Raw genomic sequence first — 22,957 nt, 5'->3', positions numbered from 1 at the left:
GCATCACAAGGCGTCCCCTCTATCATATCACCGATGCACCGATCACACGCTCGCCGTCTGACAGCCGCCCGAAATGCCTCGGCTTAAATAGGCAGAGGCAGTGGAAATGCAAGTCATTCACGCCAGCGCCAGACCGCGGCTTTTCATCCGTGGTGTTCGGTGGCGGCGGCGGCGCCGGGTCCACACTCCGTCATTATAATGAGGAAGGCTCAATTAGACAGGGTCTACAATGGGGGCTTTAAATGTCACAGAGCAGGTCCTGACATTTCTCTGTTTGATATGGAATCAGAACAGAAGCCGGAACTAATCTCAACTTCCCAAATAACAAATTTCACCCTCCGTCACCGGGGCTGGGTGGGGAGAAGGCGACGGCGGCGGCCGTCACCACTTTGTCGACGTTTTTAATGATTGACCCGTTAGCATTGTTTGGGCGGGTAACGAGCCCGGCAAGGTTAAAACCGCTGGTACAGTTTTTAAAAGCGTTGGGGAAATAACCAAACGTTCTATCATAAAACATTTACTCGGTCACGGGATCATCCTTTCGCTCGCAACTTTAAAAAGTCGGCGGTCTCTCGGGGTTGGGATGGGGGGGGGGGGGTATTATAATCAGTCCTCGCGGCGGGTCGAGTTTGAATCGCGTTTTGCAGGGAGGCGTGCAGAAGCGGCATTCCTCACCCCGCCGTGTTGAATGTCAGAAGACGGCCCGCTGTCGGAGATACTACCCTCACTGTGGATGGATTAACATCCCTGGCCCCGCGTGCCTCGACCCCCCCAATAAGCCCGGGATTGTTCTGCAAAAAACAGGAGGGAGGGTGAGAGACGGGACAGACGGATAGCAATCCATTTGTAAGTCGGTGTCGCCATGAAGGCCGCGTGTGTTCTGCTGCGTTCGGATGCCACAATAGGGCCTGTGTTTGCCTGTCGACGGGAAGTTTGAGAAAGACAGAAAAAAAAGGAGGGGGAAAAGATGCGGGGAATAAAAAGAGGAGGTCGTCGGCGGAGGGGATTAGGCATTGTGACCGACGCTGGCGTTTGATTCTGTTATTGTGGGGGCCGAATTGCCTTTCCCGGCACCGGGGGATTCGGGCGAAACAGATTGCGCGTCTTTTATGGTCGCCGTGATGATTCTTTCTTGATGGCGGACAGCGAAGGAGTGGCTTCGGAGCGGCGGGATTACACAAACAGGTGGGTGCGGCGGCGAACGGGGACATTTTGTCAAGAGATAATTTGATGCGAGTCTACAAACGGTGGAGGGAAAGATGCTTTGAGAAACGTTATAAAGGAACAGAACAGCTGCAAAGCATAATAGTCCAGTACATACCATTATAAATCAGCCAGCGGGTTATTTATATTGTTTTCCAGCAATTCCCTAAGTTTCTGAAATGATATTGTTTCCACCGGCTAAATACAAAAAATGATTAAGGACAATAATTAACTGGGGGAAGAAAATATAAAGAGATGTATTTGTAAGCTTTCAGAATTCCACCTGGGTAATCAAAGCAAAATGTGTTCGCAGAACATTTGGAAATAGTTTTTATAGTTTATACTTTATGTGACTGTTTTTTCAACACCAGAAAACAGACTTTCCATTTCCTCGGTCCCTGCAAGGGCAGAGAACTTTACTGTGCAATGATCCCACCTGGCCCCGCAAAACATCTCCCTCAGGGATGTAGCTAAATATTTTATATATTTTATATCTTATATATCACATATTATATATTTTATATATTATATGATATTTTATATATATGTGTGTGTGTGTATATATATATATATATATATATACATATATATCTATATATTCTATATTATTTTATTTAAATGTATTCAATTTTACTTTTATTTATAGATATTTCATTTTATTAATCTTGTGTTTTTCTCATTTCATCTAAAAGTACTCCTTCATTTTATTTTATGTTATTTAAAAGTATCCTATTTTATTTTATTCCAAAGGTAATTTATTTTATTAAACGTATTTCACTTTCTTTTATTTCATCCAGTGCAATCTATCATAGATCAATGCAGCTGCCTAGCTAAAAGAAGTTTCGATCAGGCTTTCCTTGACATTTAATCTCCCTTTTTTTTTAAATACTATCTTACCATGATAAGACCGTATTGTTCTTTTTTTTTTATATATTTATAATTTAAAGAGCCACCGTGCACATTTTTCCGGGTGTCGGGTAAAATAAAGACTTGGCTTGACATGGAAAAAAATGTCCACTGCTTTGAGTAAAGAAGCCACTTCATACACACTTGGTATTCCACTGTAGTTTTAGCCTGGTTCATCTGGAGGTCTTATTTATGATGTATGATTTGGGAGGATACCAGATTATATCCTCCCTACAGTTGGATTTGAAAGGGTTATTTTTGGTGTGTTTTAAAGAACTGAGAGAGAGAATCTCTTTTTTTTTTTGATTAGTATTGTAATTGTTAGATTGCTTCAATCAAATGTGCGGTGGATATTGAGTAGAACAAGGGTGATCGATTTTCTTTTCTTGATCCTGTCAGATACATCTCGCGCAGCCTGATCTCAAGAGGGCAATTCAAAAAATTAAAAATCGGGCCGGCCCAGCGGTTAGCGGTTAGCGCCTCCTCCACACAGCTAGAAGATCCCTGGTTGGATCCTCACAGTGAGGCTTTCTGTGTGGGGTCCCTTGGGGTCTGCTTGGGGTTCTTCAGGGTTCTCCGGGTTCCTCCCACCGTCCAAACACATGCAGGAGCTTCATTAGAGACCCTATGTTGACCAGCTGCAACCCTGAAAGCAGGATAAACAGTGTAGATAATGGATGAATTCATGAAAATATAAGTTAAAGAAGAATAAATTATCCTAAAGTCATTGTTGTTCTTGCCTTTGGAGATTCTTGGTCATCCAGATCATGGTGAATTCTCACCAAAATCTTCTTGTTGTGGCAACTGGACTTGAATTTCTACACTTAAAGACATTTCAGTTCTTCAGTGAACTGAAGTAGCCTCTGAAAAAATTCAAGTCCAGTTGCCAAGATAAGAAGATTTCGACAAGCATCGACATACCATGATATCAGGCGCTTTGCCCCGTAGTAGCTTTAGGACTTCTACCGGGAGGTTTGGAATAAGGGAAGGTCGAGAGAAGTTAAACATTTGTTAATTCACGTAGCGGCCACTTTGCAATGAGCTGTTTAAAGACGATGTAAAAAAAAAAAAAAGGAGAAGTTCCCCTCACCGCTTATGTATCAATGGCGTTTTAAAACGTGTCACACACAATGTCAAGCGGAGGCTGCTTTTTATTCATGGCTGCATTTCGCCGCGCGCTGGTACATTAGACATCAGACGTTCTATTAGCATGCGGGAACCATTAAGACAACGCAGCGACTCATCCTCCCCATACAGGAAAATAATGCGTCTGTCTCGGCGCATCCAGTGCTTAACATTGTGAAACTGCGGCTCATTGTCATCCTGTCATGTGGGCAGAGCGTCGCGCTGTTCACACACAGGCAACAGGAGGTCTGTGAAGCAGCGACGCCTATTAGAGGTAACCGACGTCTGCCAGCCGATGGCGTAGACGCAGAGACGCCGTCGTATGTGGAAATTAGATTTTTTTTTTTTTTTTCCGAAAAAGGAAAAAAAAAAAAAAAAAAAAACGTCTCCGGAAAAGATTCGCTATTTCCTGTCACATCCCGGCCTCGAACGTCCCGCCCCGCCGGGCCATTACCGCGGCAGAAATATCATCCCGTCTTCAGAAAAAGCCCAAATAAGCAACTCGGCCATCTGTTGACCTTTGCTGCCAGCATTTACGTCCGGGGGAGGAAAAAAAAAAGGGGGGGGGGGGGGGGGGTGAATGTTTTAAGCTGCGTCATTGGCACGATGGCAGCAACATCATTATGGGCTGTCGAAGAGTTTTGGCTCAAGGTGTTCGGTTCGGGCGCCATAACGGCTCACGATTCACTGGCCACTAATTGGAATGTCACTTTGCAATGCTTGGAGATATGAACGCGGCCTCCAAAGGCGTACATAAGCACAAACACATACACTCGCCCACGTTCTGTATCCAAATTGAATTTCAGAAACAAGAGGCTGCATCAGTAATTGATTTCACCAGCTCATTACAAATGGGCCTTGACAGCTAATTTACTGTTACAAGATTAAACATGACCATTATGTACTTCTCGCCCGGCGCCAAAAAAATGCAAATGCTTAAAAAAATGTTTAGAATCACGGCCGGCGTGGCTTTTTGCCCTCCGTACCGACATGCCGCTCCAGGAAAGAGTTGAACTTGGAGTCTTGAAAAATAATTTGTTTTCCTTTTCAAAATAAATCACTTTTTAATAAAAAAAAAAAAAAAAAAACAATGTTGATAAGACCGCACAAGAGAAATAGCTGATTTAAGTTGGCAGCACAAAAGTCTCTAACACTTGTGATTATCCGTGGTAATGCAAGATGACAAAGCTATATTATGAACTATTAATCTCTTTGGCGGTGACGTGTTATTGTTGCCGGTGCAGGGAAATGCAAAAAAAAAAAAAAAAATTACCCTCCGAGGAAACTGATGAATTCATCCAACTTTTAGTTTAGCGAAAGAAAAACAGTTGCAGGGGGCCATATATTTGTGAGATCCCGACCGACTTTTAATGATTCGACTTTCATCATCCGGCGCACTCTTGACCTCGCTTGTTGCAGAGCACTTTGCAATCTGCTCATTGATTCCCTCGGAGCTCGCCGGAGACCCAGACATGCGGTTCTTGTTTTCCACGTCATGGAACGGCAGTGATCTAATCACAAGTGTTCATTAGTCAGCTGCACCGCGCCGTGTCATGCTGGAGGAATGGCGTCCTCGGAGGGACACAATCCGCGGCATTGTGCGGAGGGGAGGACAGAGCGCCGTTTCACAGCGTCACAAGAAAGAGGGGGAAGACGGAGAGAACAAAAGAGAGAGTCCGAAGTGTACGCTTTATGTGCGTATGTGTGTTTGAATATATATTCATTTATTTATTCATTCTGTACACTGGAGCCCAGTTGACGTCGCAACGCTCGCCAGTCGATCACAGGGCAACTTATGGAGACGTACAACATTCGCCCTCTCATTCAAACATATTTCCGATATTTTCCTTCTGCCTTTATACATGTATATAAATATGCGATTAATTTCAGGCCTGATTGTTAGTACACGTTTTGGACTTGATTATCGGTTTGAATATGTATGTTTATTAATATATCTGAATAATTCCGGGCCTGACTGGAAGTGTGTATATACAGTGGGATGAAAGAGTATTCAGTCAGCCTCCAATTGGGCAAGTTCTCTCACTTAAAAAGATGAGAGAGGCCTGTAATTTTCATGACACTTCAACTATGAGACAAAATGGGAGAAAAAAATCCAGAAAATCACATTGTCTGATTTTTAACAAATTTATTTGAAAATTATGGTGGAAAATAAGTATTTGGTCGATAACAAAACTTCATCACAATATTTTGTTATAAGCCCTTTCTTAGCAATGACAGAGGGGAAATGTTATCTGTAAGGTTTTCACAGACTGTTGCTGGTATTTTGGCTCATTCCTCCATGCAGATCTCCTCTAGAGCAGTGATGTTTTGCGGCTGTCGCCGGGCAACACAGACTTTCAACTCCCTCCAAAGATTTTCTATGTGTTTGAGATCTGGAGACCGGCGAGGCCACTCCAGGACCCTGAAATGCTTCTAACGAAGCCATTCCTTGGTTGCCCGGGCCGTGTGATTGGGATCATTGTCAAGCTGAAAGACTCAGCCACTTGTCATCTTCAATGGCCTTGTTGGTGGAAGGAGGTTTTCCCTCAAAATCTCACGATACATGCCCCCATTCATTCTTTCCTTTACACGGATCAGTCGTCCTGGTCTCTTTGCAGAAAAATAGCCCCAAAGCTTGGCGTTTCCACCTCCAGGCTTCACAGTAGGCATGGTGTTATTTGGATTCTTTATTTTTCCTCCAAACACAACAACTTGAGTTTGGACCAAAAAGCTCTATTTTGGGTTCACCTGACCATAGGACATTCTCCCAATCCTCTTCTGGATCATCCAAAGGCTCTCTAGCAAATCTCAGATGGACCTGGACCTACTGGCCTAAGCAGATAGACAAGCCTGGCACTGCAGGATTTGAGTCCCTGGCGGCGTAGTGTGTTACTGATGGCAGCTTTTGTTACTTTTTTTGTAACTGATTTTTGCTCACCGTTCATGTGATCATTTTGACCCCACGGGGTGAGATCTTGCGTGGAGCCCCAGATGGAGGGAGATTATCAATGGTCTTGCAAGTCTTCTATTGTCTGATAATTGCTCCCACAGTTGATTTCTTCACACCAAGCTGCTTATCTATCACAGATTCAGTCTTCCCAGCCTGGCGCAGTTCTACAATTTTGTTTCTGATGTCCTTTGACAGCTCTTTGGTCTTAGCCATAGTGGAATTTGGAGTATGACTTTTTGAGCTTGTGGACAGGTGTCTTTTATTCTGATAACCAGTTCAAAAAGGTGCCATTAATACAAGTAAGATATGGAGGACAGAGAAGCCTCTTAAAGAAGTTAAAGGTTTGTGAGAGCCAGAAATCTTGCTTGTTCGTGACCAAATACTTATTTTACAGAGTAATTTACCAATGAATTCATTAAAAATCCTGCAATATGATTTCCTGGATGATTTCCCCACATTCTGTCTCTTATAGTTGAAGTGTACCTATGATGCAAAGTACAGGTCTCTATCGCCAAGTGAGAGAGCTTGCATATATACTTGTATATATAGAACTTGTGTGTATACATGCAGCTGTGAGTTCTGCAGCCTTGTCAGTCACTGCAGCTGTCAACTCAGCTTCTCACTCTGATTCCAGTGACATCCATCTGTGTCCGAAGCATACAATGGAGGAGCGACGGATGGCGGCTCGCCGCGTTGTTGGCCGAGAAAGTGAAAGCGCCAGGCCGGAGGCGGCTCCGCAGCCTCTCGACTAAGCATGGGGGGCGCAGAGGACGTCCGAGGATGGACGGTGAAAATGAGGATTCCCGGTGTTTTAGCCGCGCTGGCAGTGATTTCCGTGCTTCCCGGCGGGACGCCGAGCGACACCAGAGGCTCTCCGAGTCTGGAAGCTCCACAGTTGGCCCAGGGGTCCTCTCGGATGCATCATCGCCTGAAGAGAGCCTGGATCTGGAAGCAGCTGTTTGTCCCTGAGGAAGATCCCACTCCTCATGTTATTGGCCAGGTACTGCTCCAGACCTTGAACGTCCTCCACGTCCTTCACGCCGCTTTTGGTCTTTGGACAAATGCATTTGTCCTCAGTTATCCCTTTCAAACACATCCCTTTTTTTTTGTTCTGCAGCTGAAATCTGACTCCGACCGAGGCGACTTTTCCATCAAGTACATTTTATCCGGAGAGGGTGCGGGCGATGTTTTCGAGATAGACGAGTACACCGGGGACATTCGAACGCTGAAGAAACTGGACCGTGAGGAGAAAGCCTTCTATGTCCTCCAGGCCCAGGCCATCAACAGGAGGTCCAATGAACCGGAGGAGCCCCAGTCGGAGTTCATCATCAAGGTGCAAGACATCAACGACAACGCCCCTCGGTTCCAGAATGAGCCGTACGTGTCCAGCATCCCGGAGATGTGTCCACTCGGTACGTCGCGGATAAAACTTCTCTGCTTCACAACGTGGTCTTTTAACTCATATAAAGTTGATCGGAATTAGTCGCTAAAGTTTCAAAAACGTCTTTCTTTGGGTTATCTGCCTCCGAAATGAATTCAATTAAATGCAATTTCGTTGAATTTGCAGCACTCAGCCCGGGGAGACACGGGATATGAAGGAATTAAACTTTTAAAAATTTCTATTGCCTAAATAGAGTCTGATTCATGAGGAAGGTGATACTGGCTCTGCACGGGTTCAGGTGCACACACACACACATATATATATACACACACACAGACGCATGCAAATAATGGGTGTCTGCACAAGGCTAGCGGTACTTGCTGGTATATATTGCATCGGGTTCCGCCTACAATCCAAAAACATGCAGGAGGTCCACTGGAGACCCTGCATTGCCTAGATGTTCAAACGAGAGGTTGAATGGTTGCAGGTCTCTATAAGTGTCCTCGTGATTCATAGGCTCAAGCATCCCCACGAGCTCGAGTGCAGGAGACGCGGCGTAGCAAATGAATGAACAAATGTTTTATCCCAGAGTGAATCCAGAGTTCACAGTTGCATCACTTCATCTCAAATAAAACAACCTTGATGTTCAAGTCCTGCGCGCTAAGAGAACACGTCCGCCAGAACGAAAAACCCAAATAATGCAAAGCTGTTTTACTGGCTCTTTAAGAAGGTCAATAACAAATAAAAAATACAGAAAATTCAGATTACCGCAGAGTTAGTCTCGGAATTCAAATAAGTCGGTGTGAGGTATCTGCCTTTCTGTTGTAACGGCGCCGCCGCTGCTGATCCTGCAGAATTCCTGCCGCATGCTTGATATGATATGAGAGAGGTTTGTGTGAAATCCAAAGGGATCAGATTTGGGGAGATTCGTTCGCCTCGGTGTTATATTTATCCTCGTACGGAGCGACCACTCGCTCCTTCGCTCACCTTGCAGATTTCCAGCCTTGTCTTTGCGGTCGTGACGCGATGAAATTGAAAGCTAGCAACTAATAACGGTTTTCCGGGTCCTGCTGGCATTAACAACACATAATTTATCACAATATTTGATATTTAGTTTTTGCGTGTGACAGCTCTTGCATAGCCAGCAGAGCTTGACTCTAATCGTATACCCTATTGTTTCCCGGGATATATCTCAGATATTGTTTCTTGACTTAAGTTGTCGGTGAGATAATGAACAAAAAGGTTATATGAATGTCTGTCATGTGTCCGTATGCAGAAAGTCAAATGTATTAGAGTCGGGCTTTAGGTGTCTTTGTGGATAACTTTCTTATATAATGTTATTATGCCCGCCGTCCTTTCATACCGCAAACATTACCATTTCAATTTATGCTTAATCTGCTTTTGCGGTATAATATCTCGGTCGTAATAAATCATAATGCGTTTGACTCGAAATGAAAAAAAAAAAAAAAGGGTCGGAGCGGCAATGACTTTTTTTCCCTATATATGAAACGGCGGCGCCGACGGAGCTAAAGAAAGGAAGAGCGAGACTGACACGGGGGGAGGAAAGCGAACGGTCGTGGTCATCTTGCAAAGAAAGGGTGAGAGAACGGCTGGCGGATGCTGTCACACACACCTGCGTCGACTTAGCGTATCCTGAAAGGCTACCGCGGCTCGGCTTTCTCCCCCCACCGCCCCGACCCTCGGCCCTTTTGTCAACATCTCTCCTCCGCCCCCCTCCATCCCTCCTCTCCTATTTCATTTTCAACACTTTCCCCCCTGAGCCAGACAGACAGACCCTGCGGGAACTGCGGCATAATCACTTTATTTCCATCGACCGGAACCGCCGCTTGAGCTCGCTCTGACCGTGTGATCCGCCGCCCCCCGACAGGGACCACAGTGGCCCAGGTGACAGCCACAGATGCCGATGACCCCGTGTTTGGAAACAACGCCAAGCTGATATACTCCATCCTGCAGGGGGAGCCCTACTTCTCCGTGGAGCCAAAGACAGGTGATAAACAAGGAAATTTGTCGCTTTTCTTTTTTTTTTTTGGGTTGTTGTTTTCCACCCCTTTTTTATATGTGTTTGCAGGCCTGAGATACCTCAGAGATACCTTGACTTACGAGTTTAATCCGTTCCCTGACCGAACTCGTAACTCAATTTGCTCGTACGTCAAATTAAAATTCCACGTTACAATTAATTGAAACGCCATTAATCCGTTCCAGCCAACTAGTTTTGTTACATTTTTAAAAATAAAAATATACTCAATGAAAAACAAATAATGTATAAAACATAATGATGCATAGCAAAAGGGAATGTAAATAAATTAACCGGTTTCAAAAGTATATCTAATTTAAATGTGACTTTGCCACTTCTTATTTTTAAAACCGTCAAACCGACCCCGTCAGGCTCTGAACCGCTCTTCCAATGACTCATCCATCAATGTTCCCGCCGTCTGTCGTACCAAATCTCCGTAAATGTCTCCTGCCTTCTCACAGACAATGTCCTCTGTCACCGTATCTCACCGACAACAACTTTTCTATCTCTTCACAGACCAGTCCACAACACGCACACCTTACTCGTGTTTTTCGGGGTTAGTTAGTTGAGGGCGGCACATCCCACTGTCTATAAAACTAAACTCAGATCCTGGCTCCGATTGCAAAGCGAAAAATCAGACGAGCGACGGCTCGCATCACGGAAAACTCCTCGTAAGTCAAGGTTCCAGTGTAAACAAAGTTTAAATGCCCGCGGGAACTTCATCGCTGGAAGATGTTGTCCGAGTCACTTTTGACATCTCAGATGTGTTACTAGTGCGAGTGTACGAAGCCCCCCGGGGGCATACTTTAGCTAAAATATTGACGAATCAAACTCGCCCCTGGTGCAATTGAAGGTGCCGGATGTTTAAGCGGTCTATGCAAATGCGTAGAGGTCGGCCGCGGCGCTTCCCACACATGTTGTTGACCTTAAGCTGTGAAGAGTTGGGGCAGCTTCATTATGGATGTCAAAATAATGCTTAAATGTGAATTTATGCGCCATCTAATGGGGGAAATTCCAGCCTCCCGGTGTGCCCGTATGGATGAGGGCGCCACAAGTTGTACTGTTGCTTGTGGCTTCAGATAACCTGAAAGACACATTCAACAATATATATGTATATATGTGCATCTTCTCGCTGGAACAAAAACTCAAATCCCACAATTAATTGATCATGTCCTACTATATTTTTGCCGTAAAACATACTCCGCGTACAGGTCATGGCGAACATGGACACGTACAGCTATATGTGTGCAGATGTTGCAGAGAGTATACCTCAATCCCCGGCATCTCAAAGGGTAATCCCCAGGGTGTTTACCTCTGGGTCTGTGTACGTTTATGTGACTGATGGGGATAGAAGCTGCATTCGTTGCTTCAGCGGCGAGAGAAAAATATTGCAAAATGTCAAATAGCATTGTAAAGCGAGTGTTTACAAGAAAATGTGTCCGCCATAAGTGCAAAATGTTATCCCCGCTGTTATCGGCCATCTCGCCGAATGAACGCAGAGGTCGGCAAACAGCCGATAAGAAGCTGATTCGATCCAAACGCCGGGTCGTGTGAGGGTCCTCGCTGTTTCTTAATTGGAGTTGTTCTTCAACATTTGGTCCTTAGAGTGACACGTCATTGCCTCTGAAGCCCTCAATCTGCAAACCTGGTCTGGACCACACACTTTAAGATTTTCCACAGAAACCTCTATGTTCCTCCAGGATGAAGCACTTGGTGACAGCGGCGAGGAAACGCTGCCTTTTAGCCGTGCAGAAGCCTCCCTCCGCTCAGTTCCTTCTGCCTCAATCGGTCGGGATAAAACCAGAGAGTGAGATTGACAGGGAGTGTGATCGCTAACGGTTACATGCTAACATCTGACATGATACAGCGATAGGTTGGATAGGATACAAAGTGAGAGAGCCCAGGAACTCTGGAGAAGATACCAGGTTAACATCATGTACAGAAGAAGGGTGCAGAAGAGGGAGATACATCATGAGATGTCCTTCAGCATAGTAGGTCAGTGGCAGCTAACTACGGGCAGCTTAGGCTAGGGGTGGGAAAACTACGGCCCGGGGTCCACATCCGGCCCGTTGGTCTTTTTTATCCGGCCCCCCAAAGATTGGTACAGAATTCATATTTGATGGGAATAATTGGATCAATGATTATGGGAGCCCAAACAGGAGATTATTTCATTTTTGGAGCTTCTTGCAAACACCTGAGAATCTTCCTGAGCTGAATGACACAGATTGGCTTTGTGATTTAGCGTTCACTGTGGACATACTGACACATATGAATGAGCTGGATGTGAAACTACAAGGGAAAAAACGATTTGTGCATGAAATGCAAGCAAACGTCAGAGCCTTCAAAACCAGGCTGGTTTTATTTTCAAAGCAAATGTCAAACAAGTATGATGTGTACTTAAAATAAATGCGTTTTTATTTTTTTTTTTATATGTATCGTCTCTTGCGGTGACTCAGCCCATCTGTCTAACTTTAAAAGTCAATGTAGCCAAAAAGTTTGCTCACCCCGGGGTTAGGCTAACGCTAACTGGTGAAAGACTTTAAACCGATTGTTCCAAAGCAATGGAGATTGGAAGATGCTCCAGGAACATTTCTGTAACAGAACTGCGCTCGTGTGTGCCTCGACCTGCAGGGATCATCGTCACATCCTGGCCCAACATGGACCGCGAGGCCAGAGAGAAGTTCCTAGTGGTGGTGCAGGTGAAGGACATGCTGGGCCTCAGCGGGGGCTACTCCTCCTCCACCACGGTCACGGTCAGCCTGACGGACGTCAACGACAACGGGCCCATATTCCAGCACCGTGAGTCACTCATTGGAATCAATAAGAGAGTACAAACGCAGCAGACATGTTTAATATTGTCCCCGGAGTGTTTTATGATCAGACGTTGCAGGGTGGGAGGTCTGCGTTGCGTTCACCTTTGCACATCCTGCTGGAAGCCGAGATTAATAGAAGGCAGTTGGAGAATGAGCGATGGGCCCCACCCAGCCCGCCAGACCCAACCCGACCCGTCCCCATCGAGCCGTTCATCTGCATGTCCGCGCGTCCATGCGTCGCCCGCTGGATGAATTTAATCATTCACACATGAAAGGACATTTGTCATGACCTTTTGAAGTAAAGCGGGGGGGCCTCGCCGATAAGCCCCTCTAAATGAACGCCCCCGGGAAGGAATCAATTCGGCGGGAGCGAGACGGTCGCGGGACCGCACTTTTAGCTGTTAATGTCACGTCTGCGTTCGCTGCCGCCTCTGGATTCCACGGTTCCTGCATTCACTGCAAAGGGCATATAAATATTGTATAGCGACACTTTGCCCTCTGTTTTGTCACATAATTGCAAATTATCATCAAGTTAAGGGTGTGTGTGTGTGTGGCAGGCATCCAAATAGACCGTCTCAAAGTCACAATCGTGTTTTCTCGTCTTTTTGTTTTGAATGAAGTCTGACTTCGATGTCCCCGTTGTGTTTCAGGCACCGCTATTTAAGCCAAGTCTTTGATTGACGTAAACAAAACAAGGAAAGATGCATCATCGGGGCTCGAAATCTATGTTTGTTTCCATTGAGAGGTTCAAATCCGGGATTGTGATTTCAGATCTGTACACTTTCGCCATCCCTGAGAACGCCAAGGTGGGTAGCACGGTGGGACGCGTCATGGCGGAGGACGGTGACGTCGGCGTCAATGCCAGGATGAGCTACAGCCTGGAGGACGACCTGGAGGAAAGCTCCACCTTTACCATCCGAACAGACCCGGTGACGCAGGAAGGCGTGATCCTGCTAGCCAAGGTGATTGAAAAATCAATCGCTCAAATTGCGTACGTTTGTACGCACAATTTGTGCGATTTTATCATTTATCCGGCGACAAATGTTGGAGATCGTGTTAAACACAGAAAAATGTAAAAAATTTTAATCATCCTTCCGAACTCGTCGTGGCTTTTATTGGACGGCGTTAGTCTTCTATAGACACCCATTCAGCTTCGATCCGACCATGAATACAGAGCGGCTCCAGCTACATGACCTCCAGGAGAGAATGCACAAAGTTCATTTATCCATTTACTCATTTATTATCTATAGCCGGTCTTTTCTGCACAGGGCCATATTTGGCGACACGCAGCCATCGTGCATCAGATAGAGACACGCGGTATTTGTGTGTTGCCCGCAATGCCGCCGCAGTGAAATTTAAAATATAATAATGCGCGTCCTTCACAGCCCCTGGACTACGAAGCAAAGAGGCGTTTCGTGATGGCTGCGGAGGCCGTCAACGACAACGCCGACACCCGCTTCCTGCCTCTGGAGGAGTTCAGGGACAGGACGACGGTGAAGATCGTGGTGGACGACGTGGACGAGCCGCCCTTTTTCCCCGAGCCCGTCTACGAGTGGAAGGTTCCCGAGAACGCGGCGGTGGGAACGGCGGTCGGCAGTGTCAGCGCCAGAGACACCGACATCGTCAACAGTCCCATTAGGTAGTGTAAACCGTCCAAGCTGTCACGGGGAAGAATGGCATCTGCCAGCCGACTGCCGGTATGTTAATGACAATGTAGATGCCTCGGCTGGAGGCGGCCGGGACATCCGCAGACAGCCTGTCCCGGACGGTTCCCACCGAAGGGGGTGAAAAATTATTCAATTTCACATAGTGTTACTGGCTGGGTGCATCCATTCCTACCCTTGATCTCTGGATACCCTGTACACGGCCATATTTATCTCACATTACTTTGGTAGGAAATGAGCCCTGCTGAATAAATCATGATGATTTTTTCCTTTTTTTTTTTTTTTTTATACCTCAAAGGCTTTCTATCCATTGTCATGGTATTATCACAAAGCGATGTGGCCGGGACGCGCGAATGTAATAAAGCGCCATATGAGGTGGCATATGGAATTTGAATTTGATGTCATTTGCAAGTGGGGCACGTTGCAGAGGAGACAGTGGCACTTCTGGTGCCTGTAGTCCATTTCAGTAAAGCTTAAGAGTGGCAGGTGCTGCATATCTTCCCTAAGCCCAGTGTCTATTACGGTCCCTTCGGCGGTAGCGTCTCATTTATTAATAAATTCAGGATGACATTTTAAGGGCTTGCAAAGTTCAAGTAAATATGATTAAATTTGCGTCCGTCAGATTGTGATATTTTGTATTTTATTGGCAGAGAGGACGAGCAGATATGATAAATCATCTGTTTTTCCGCCTGTCCCCCGGTTATCCTGTTTCGCCATGACGTCGTATTTGAACATGTTTACGTCGTTTGATCACGTTCAGGAATCAAGTCAAATTACAAAAATGGCGCCAAATCGCGAATTGTGGTGTACAGTCTCTGCGAGTAGCTTCCCTTAGACCGAAGGGGGACAAACTACGGCCTGCGGGCCGCATCCGGCCGGTAGCGTTGTTTACTCCGGCACGCGGGGGTTCACATCGACGACCGCATTTACAGTTATAAAATGAATTTCGTTATCTCCCCGCAATACTCAGAGCCAGCAGTTGGTGCTCCACAACTAAACCGTTTTCCAATAAATGACAATTAATATAACATTGAGCATGCTAACTGTGCTGGCAACTTGAAGAAGGAGCCGTTGCTGCTAAGAGGTTAGCCGCTAACTCAGCTGAACTTTCATATTCATCAATCTACTGGTCAAGATTTATTTACTAAATAAGCAACAGGTGGTAAACAGGTCACGGAAGCCCGCTAGCCTTCTGGGCTACAGATCCAGGGGATTCTCTGCTTGCTCATGGCTTGAGAAATGACTCCAGGTGGTGTCGTGATTCAACTCCTCCCAACCAAAGGAACAACAGCCAGAACTTCTGCCCAGCCCGGCCTTCGATACCAGGCTTTGGTCAAATGCCGTTGGTGAATAAAAATTCGCTGCTGGACTGAAAATAACAATCAGGAAATGCAAAAAAACGGCTTCATCATCCGAAAGATTTTTTTTTTCATATTACTGTTTTTCTAATTAATCCCGCTGAGGAACGGCTATGCTCTGTCCACTCAGAGAGCAACCTTGCCTACTGCTTGTGTGTGTGTGTGTGTGTGTGTGTGCGTCTGCCTTGAATCTTTTTTTTTTTTCTATTCAGATATTCAATTGACAAAAGGACTGACGCAACAAAAGCTTTCAGGATAGACCCAAATAATGGGACTGTAACTGTCGCAAAAGCGTTGGACCGGGAAACAACAAACTGGCACAACGTGACCGTATCAGCCACGGAAACAAGTAAGGAGAAGATTTTTCGATGCCGCCGATTTCCAGCGTATTATTCTTACTTGAATGAGAAAGCCGACAAGGATATCCACGACAATACGCGGATGATATGTCTTTGTCTACTCAGGAGCGTTAAAGTCATGCATACTGCTTTTATACTGTTTTTATAATAGTTGTTTGGAGAGTGGGATGAACCGTCTGCGTCTTTATTTTTGTTTTTTTTCCTCAAGCAGCGAGCGTGAACAAGCATTTATCGGCGCAAAGTATTATTTGACAGAGGCTGTTACAAAGCATTTATGATGCTCGCACCCTGCGGACTCCTGCAAATGTCTATCTCCGCCGCCGCAGCCTACGCCCATTTATCCTCCTCCGTGGCAGTGTTCATCAAAGTGCTGGACATAAACGACAACGCGCCGAGCCTCGCGAGAGATTACCAGCCGTATATCTGCGAGGGGACGCCGGCCGGAGAGGTACGCGCCGCGCACCCGTGTTTCATGGCTTGCTAATCCCTGTGATGGGCCGCCGTCACGCTTCCACTTTGGGCCGCATCTCCGCCATTTTGTTTATCTCGTCACACCGCCTCTGCCGTATCTCAGCTCCTCTCCCTCAGCTTCTGCAGGAGCTTTCATGAGCGTTGTTTCCGGGAAGGAAACTTTACCGCGAATGATTACACACTCCTCCCCCCCCGCCTTTTCCGAGCCCGCGGTGAGTCTGTTTCTCAGTTGATTCAGGTGATCAGCGCCGTGGATCCGGACGAACCCGTGGACGGACACCACTTCTACTTCTCCATGGTCCCCGAGAAGCACATCAATCCCAACTTCACCATCAGAGACAACCAAGGTTACCTTTCCATTTCAAAGGAACAAACATACATACATTTATTCAAGCACACACACACACACACATACACACGCACACATTGATAAATGATATGTTGGAGGAGGCGTGGCACAGAAGGTAGAGCAGGGGTCGGGCAAACTACGGCTCCCGGTCCACATCCGGCCCGTTGGTCTTTTTAATGCGGCCAGCAAAAGATCGGTACAGAGTTCATACTTGATGTGCATGTATGGTTGAATGATTGGATCAATGAATGTGGGAGCTTAAACGGGAGATTATTTCATTTTTGGAGCTACTTGAGAACACTTGAGAATTTTTCTGAGTTGAATGACACAGATTGGCTTTGTGATTTAGCCTTGATTGTGGACATACTGACACACAAGAATGAGCTGGACGTGAAGCTACAAGGGAAAAAACGGTTTGTGCGTGACATGCAAGCAAACATCAGAGCTTTCAAAACCAAGCTGGTTTTATTTTCATGACAAATATCGGACGAGTCTGATGTGCACTGTTAACAATGCTTTATTTTTAAATCTTTTTTTTATATGTATCGTATCTTGTGGTGACCTGGCCCGTTTGTCAAATTTAAAAACATTCCTGGTTTGATTCCCGGCTCCTTCTTGTGTCGAAATGTTGTTGAGCAACTGAGGCACTCAAGCAGTGACGGTAGCCTACTGCTCGAGGTTTATCCATGACGGGATAATTGCAGAGAATAAATTTCTCCATGGGGATTAATAAAGGATAAATTATTACAATAATAGTAATAATTATTATTAGTTTTAATAATGAAGATAAAAATACCTAAATTGAATTTATTGAATTTATACATATATATATATATATATATATATATATATAGTATATGTAGTTGTAATGCTATATATACTGTATATAATGATATATATATATACTGTATATAAGGATGTAGGGAATGAATGTTTTCATATTTCAGTCATTATGCTCCCTATGATCTCTGGTTAGCACCTTTCAGCTCTGCAGCCATCAGTGTGTGTGTGTGTGTGTGTGTGTGTGTGTGTGTGTGTGTGTGTGATCTGTCTATTCACAGATGAAAGGCAAAAGGGCTGAAGTCAGCATGTTTTTGTAGAACACAGACAGGCCATCAATAACCTCCTTAGAATCCCTAAAATAGTCATCCCTTATGCCACGTGCAATTGTTCTTGACACACACACCTCACATATTCATTTAAAGGCTCCCTCGGGTTCCTTCTTCTTATGAACGTTCCGGTCAGGTTCCTCCCGGCCGTCCTGTGATTGGCCGGCCTGGGAAGCCTTTCTCTCACGCAGTAGTTGGCGACGCGGCCGATGCAGACAACTGTGCCGTCTTGTTTATCCCATCTTATTAGTATGTGCTGGTTTTGGGTTGAAACGGCTTTAAACAATGATGGTTATTGGCTTTCCCCAGTGCGGTAGATTGTTTTCAACACATGTAGCATCACGGAGTCCCGTGTTGGAATTAGAGAAAGTCTTCGGCGAGACCCGGTGAAACGATGGCAGCAAATCAACACATTTGACCTCATCTGCTTTCGCAAGAAAACACTTGAACAGGACGCAAACTCGCCTGGTTCAAGCAGAACAGTCTCTTTATGTGCTTTTATTTTTAATGTAGCTCTGGATGGAAGGTCGAATCTATTTCGTTTTGTCGCGTCTCTCTTGTTCAGACTATATCATTAACTTCACATCCATCGGATCACGAGAGGTTGATTGACAGCTCTGCTCTGGGGGCGGTACGATGGCGCAGAACTCGCTAATCTTTGGATTTCCACACATTTACGTACTTAAAAGTCTGATACACACGCACAAAGAGAAATGAGAGATATAATTATTATATCTCATTTTTTTGTGTGCGTGTGTGTCAGATTTTTCAGTATTAGAATATCATCCATTCTTCTCATTCATTCGTTTCCTACACTGCTTGTCCTGTTTTCAATAAAATAAAGGATCATGTCATTTCACCTGCGATCAGACACTTGGAAAGTAGATTTTTTTGAAGGTTATATTTTCTTTTCATATGGTAAAAAAGGTAAATCCAAGCATCGCGGTAAAACTGGCCGTGATTGAAATTCACAAAGTCACTATTTACATTTTTTCAAAACAATATTTAATTGTGATGCTGCAGACAAAAGAAGTAAGCAGAATCCAATATAAATTAAAAAAAACACCAAAAAACAAACAAAACAATATTTGTGTCTTCGGATGTTTACATCACAGTCCTGGACTTAAAGAGCTTTGTCTTAAAACATGTGTCTTAAAATTCTTTTGAAGTGATTACTGTTTTTACTTTGCTTTAAATTCACCTGTAAGACTTTTCTGTAATGTAACCCTTAGTTTGCAAAGGCCGCAAAGTCAGATCAGGGACTGTGTTTTTGCAGTTTTGCCAGCCTGTTAGGCAATGTAGGCAAACTCCAAGGTCCCTGTGGCCTTCATTATAATTATAATTATATTAAAATGTGTTATTACTATTAACTCTTAAAATATAAAACACTCACACAGATTCAAATGTAAAGCATATGAATGAAAGCAAATGATAATTTCAAATAACCTCAGCGTTTGTATTTATAATTTATTATTAATTATTATTATTGAAGTAATCTATTCATTTATTTATTCTCTATTATTTTTCACTTTTTCACAGAGATTTATTTTTATTTTTTATCTTTTTTTTTTTTTTTTTTTTTTTAAATCGTATTTCAGATTTTTTTCCATATATTTTTTTCTAATTCGCTAAGCAGGCGACACATTTTCTCGGCGTCGGCTCCTTCAAAGATTTTGGATTTTTCAAACGAAAGCATTTTGAATGTGTCCGACCTCTTATCGTCTCTCCTTATCTTGTCCTACTTCCAGACAACACGGCTGGAATCGTGGCGCGCAGAAGCACTTTCACCCGCAAGGACCGAACCCAGTACCTCCTGCCCGTGGTGATCACCGACAGCGGCTCCCCGGTGCTCTCCAGCACCAGCACGCTCACCATCGGCGTTTGCAGCTGCCATCCTCCCGGTCACTGCACCACCGGGGGGGTGAAGGCCTTCCCTCTGTTCAGGGAGGTCGGTCTCCAAACTCTTCTGGGCCTCCTGATCTGCCTGCTCACGTTCACAGGTGAGGGAGTTTCGTTTCCCCGCGCAGAATATAATCTTAGAGACGCGACGGCCGACACAGTCACCTTGGGGGATTTTGGAAATCGCAGCTTATACGGGATCCTGATAGGAGATGATAGCAGGGAAGGCTTGAGGCCGGAGGGTTTAGTCCATATGAAAGAAAGATGCCCCAGCCTGGATTTGTTGAAAAAGAGACCATTAAAAAGGCCTTGTAATTTATCAATTATGCATCTTTTCTTGAGATTGTGAAATCCGTACTTTCATCGCGCGACAGTTGGGACCTCCTCGAACCCCGCAGTGATCCAATCATAGAAGACAGAACACTTACAGATGCAGATATTCTTCCTTCCATGGATCTGTTTCCACCGTGTCAATATTCCCCTCAACACCCATCGCTTTTTAAAAACACCCTCAGGTCCTTCCCCGCAGGCTGTCGTGTAAATTCCAATTTCTGCCGAAATGTGTGAAAAGCCAGAAACCACGGTATCGAGATCTCCGAGATCGCTTCCTGCCACGCACGCCTATTCGGGTTTTGGCGAATCTTGACGTCAGAATCGATGCCATCAACGGAAATCTGACGGGTATCCGAGCGCGTTTGCGGAGTCCGAAGATCGGAAGCATGTCTTACAACTCTGTTGTGAACAAGTTGTTCTCTTTCAGCTGGTATGTCAAACTAGAGCGTCTCCTCCTGCTTCACCTCGGCAAGTATACGGACGAAACCCAGGGCTTTTCATTAACCAAAAATACACTTTTTTTTTTTTAGAAACTCACCCGGGTGCTTAATTAACACGTTTAAAACGGCGTAGCAGGGACGGCAACGCATCAGTAACAACTCCATCCTGGCAAATGCGATGGGTTTGAGATGGCGCCCTCCCCATCGCATGAAAGATTAATGACGCTAACCTTCTGTCCGACGAGCTAAAAAGAAGGTGGCGGAGATGAATAACCTGATGCCGCTCGGAGCTTACGCCCCCCTCTCCACAAGAATTCAATAAAAAATTGAATAAAATCTTGAATTTCAAGAGGTCGACCATTAACAAGCCATATTCTGGACATCAGTGCGAAGTGCGAGCTCCATCGGGCGCCTTTCATGCTAGCTGCTCGCCGAGCTCGCGCCCCGGTGTTTAAACTCTAACGACCCCCCGCTGTGTTGTGCCGGCAGTGCTGTCCGTCCTGACGCTGGCGATGAGGAGATACAGGCGGAAACAGCACGAGGGTCCACTGGCGGGCGCCAAGGAGCTGGATTTGCCCGAAAGCGTGTCGCAGAAGGTGTTGTATTACGGGGAACCGGGACGGGGGCTGGATCTGGGCCCGTCCGCCGTGCCGCTGCGCCCCCACCCGCGGAGGAAGGACAAGAGGCTACGAAGGGAGGACGTCCGGGCCAGCATACGGATGTCCCTCCGCGAGTCCCACCTCATCGGGCCGGAGGACGAGGTTTTCAGGCAGTTCATCTTGGACCGGCTGGCGGAGGCCGACGGGGACCCGTACGCGCCCCCTTACGACTGCCTCAGGACCTACGCCTACGAGGGCTCGGGATCCCCGACCGGCTCCCTCAGCTCGTTGGAGTCGCTCCCCCACGAGCAGCAGGTCCAATGTCCCAGACCCGCCCTGGTCAGACTCACCCCCTGGTTCGGTGGCAGGGAGAAGGACACCGTCTTCTAAAGGGATCCCCTAGATGCACAACTGTCTGTGTGTATGTGTGTGTGTGTGTGTGTGTGTGTGTGTGCTCAAAGATATATTCACCCCATATATTACAAGAGATTAGTTTTCATCTGCATCCACTTTCTTTTTTATACTTATACATAAATCCTTATTTGACATGAGCATTAATAATAATATTAGATATCTGTGCCTTAACTGGACTGTTCTGTTTTCCATTTTGAAGCCTCAAAACTAAGGAACCGGAGTCGTTTTGTGAGTCCAGGCTCTTCCGAGGCCAGTTGAAACCACTCGTGTATCTTAAATCGTATGTATGTATTGAAAATAAAGATCAGTATTGTTAAAGTGTGGGCACTCTGGTGTGTCCCTGGGGAGGGTGAAAGGTCTGCTCCCATTTCAATTACATTTTTTAATGTTGGAAACTGTTCCAAAAATCTCCAGGCTGACCTGATCCAACTGCAAGCTGAGGTCAAGCGTTTTCGACAGTGTGTTGTTCTTCCTCCCTCGATGAGGAGGATAGAAGATGTGCTGGGATCTTTGTTTGGAGGTAACCGCTGCGAGAAGGTGCCATTGGGCCACTCGCACCTTTCCCATCATTGTTTGGTGAGCTCCAGAGATTGTACTTCGTTTTTAACATTTATCATTTTGCAATGTGTAGCGTTACCTCTTAACGTCACGATAATAATAATAATAATGATAATAATAATGATAATAATAGTAACAACAATAATAATAATAATAATAATAATAATACTGATAATAATAATAACATTATATTATTATTATTATTATTATTTGTATTAGCAGTAAACCATCATAAGTAAACCAATAAAATAGATTCTATGCCATTAATATATTTTATACTGTATTATATAAATTGTATTTTTTTGTGACTCATCGCTATTTTAGCCTGTTTTTTTTTTTTGTTTTGTTTTTTGTACCCAATACTTTGCTTTCTTAGCAGCAATGAATGAATGACATGAATGAATGAAAATGAAATTATTGGCTAAAATGGTTGCTTGGCACCAAACTGGCTGCGGAGGTAGCGTGTGACTCAGACAGTGAGGGATCAGAGCGTCGCCCCGAAAGAAGATGGGATAGGTGTCATAGCCGGCGCTGCGACAATAATACAAGTATTCCTAAATAAGTTCGCCAAAGAGTGTGTGTTAGAGGTGCAAGCGCCGCATTGTAAACATCACCCGAGCTGTGTATTCAAATTCCACTGTATTGATTCCAGCGGTGCACGGTCCTCCTAGAGATGTATCCCAGAACATTTCTTGGCAGGGGATTTGATCTGATGTATTCTCAGAAATTCCCCGACTCCACGTACAGAAGATTATCCAATAGATCTTTTTGCCTTTACCATGCATTATGCTGTTGGATTCGGTCTCTACTTTCTGTTGAGCCACCAGAGAGGCCGCGTGGCCAATCAGCTGCAGGGAGACGACGTCCGGAGGCGGAGTGACCGGCATTCTAATTTCCGAGATGGTAATATCAGAAGTAGAAAAAGTTAGAGCTTGATTTGTAAAATGTTTAAAGGAAATGAAACTCCTGAGGACAAAACAGCTTTGAGCGC

General features: G+C 45.2%; 1 protein-coding gene across 2 annotated transcripts; it reads left to right on the top strand.

The window, feature by feature from the left end:
• Positions 1–988: 988 nt before the first annotated feature.
• Positions 989–22,064, top strand: cdh19 (cadherin 19, type 2). 2 transcript variants are annotated; one of them, XM_086150893.1, is made up of 12 exons: positions 989–1,185; positions 6,819–7,184; positions 7,302–7,596; positions 9,454–9,573; positions 12,232–12,399; positions 13,185–13,375; positions 13,799–14,052; positions 15,648–15,784; positions 16,121–16,242; positions 16,495–16,612; positions 19,472–19,723; positions 20,885–22,064. In XM_086150893.1, the coding sequence occupies exons 2-12, from the start codon at positions 6,939–6,941 to the stop codon at positions 21,382–21,384; spliced, it is 2,403 nt and encodes an 800-aa protein (XP_086007019.1). In that variant the 5' UTR covers positions 989–1,185; positions 6,819–6,938; the 3' UTR covers positions 21,385–22,064. The 2 variants fall into 2 exon arrangements, with proteins under 2 accessions (XP_086007019.1, XP_086007020.1); XM_086150894.1 differs by lacking the exons at positions 989–1,185; positions 6,819–7,184 and having other exon boundaries at positions 7,473–7,561.
• The last annotated feature ends 893 nt before the right edge of the window (positions 22,065–22,957 follow it).

Source organism: Fistularia commersonii, chromosome 8 (assembly GCF_037954325.1).
Source record: "Fistularia commersonii isolate RoL2024-O1a breed Wild chromosome 8, RoL_Fcom_v1.0, whole genome shotgun sequence".
In the NCBI taxonomy this organism is placed as follows: domain Eukaryota; kingdom Metazoa; phylum Chordata; class Actinopteri; order Syngnathiformes; family Fistulariidae; genus Fistularia; species Fistularia commersonii.
Note: the sequence above shows the minus strand (reverse complement) of the source record. Positions and strands in the feature narration are given on the sequence as shown.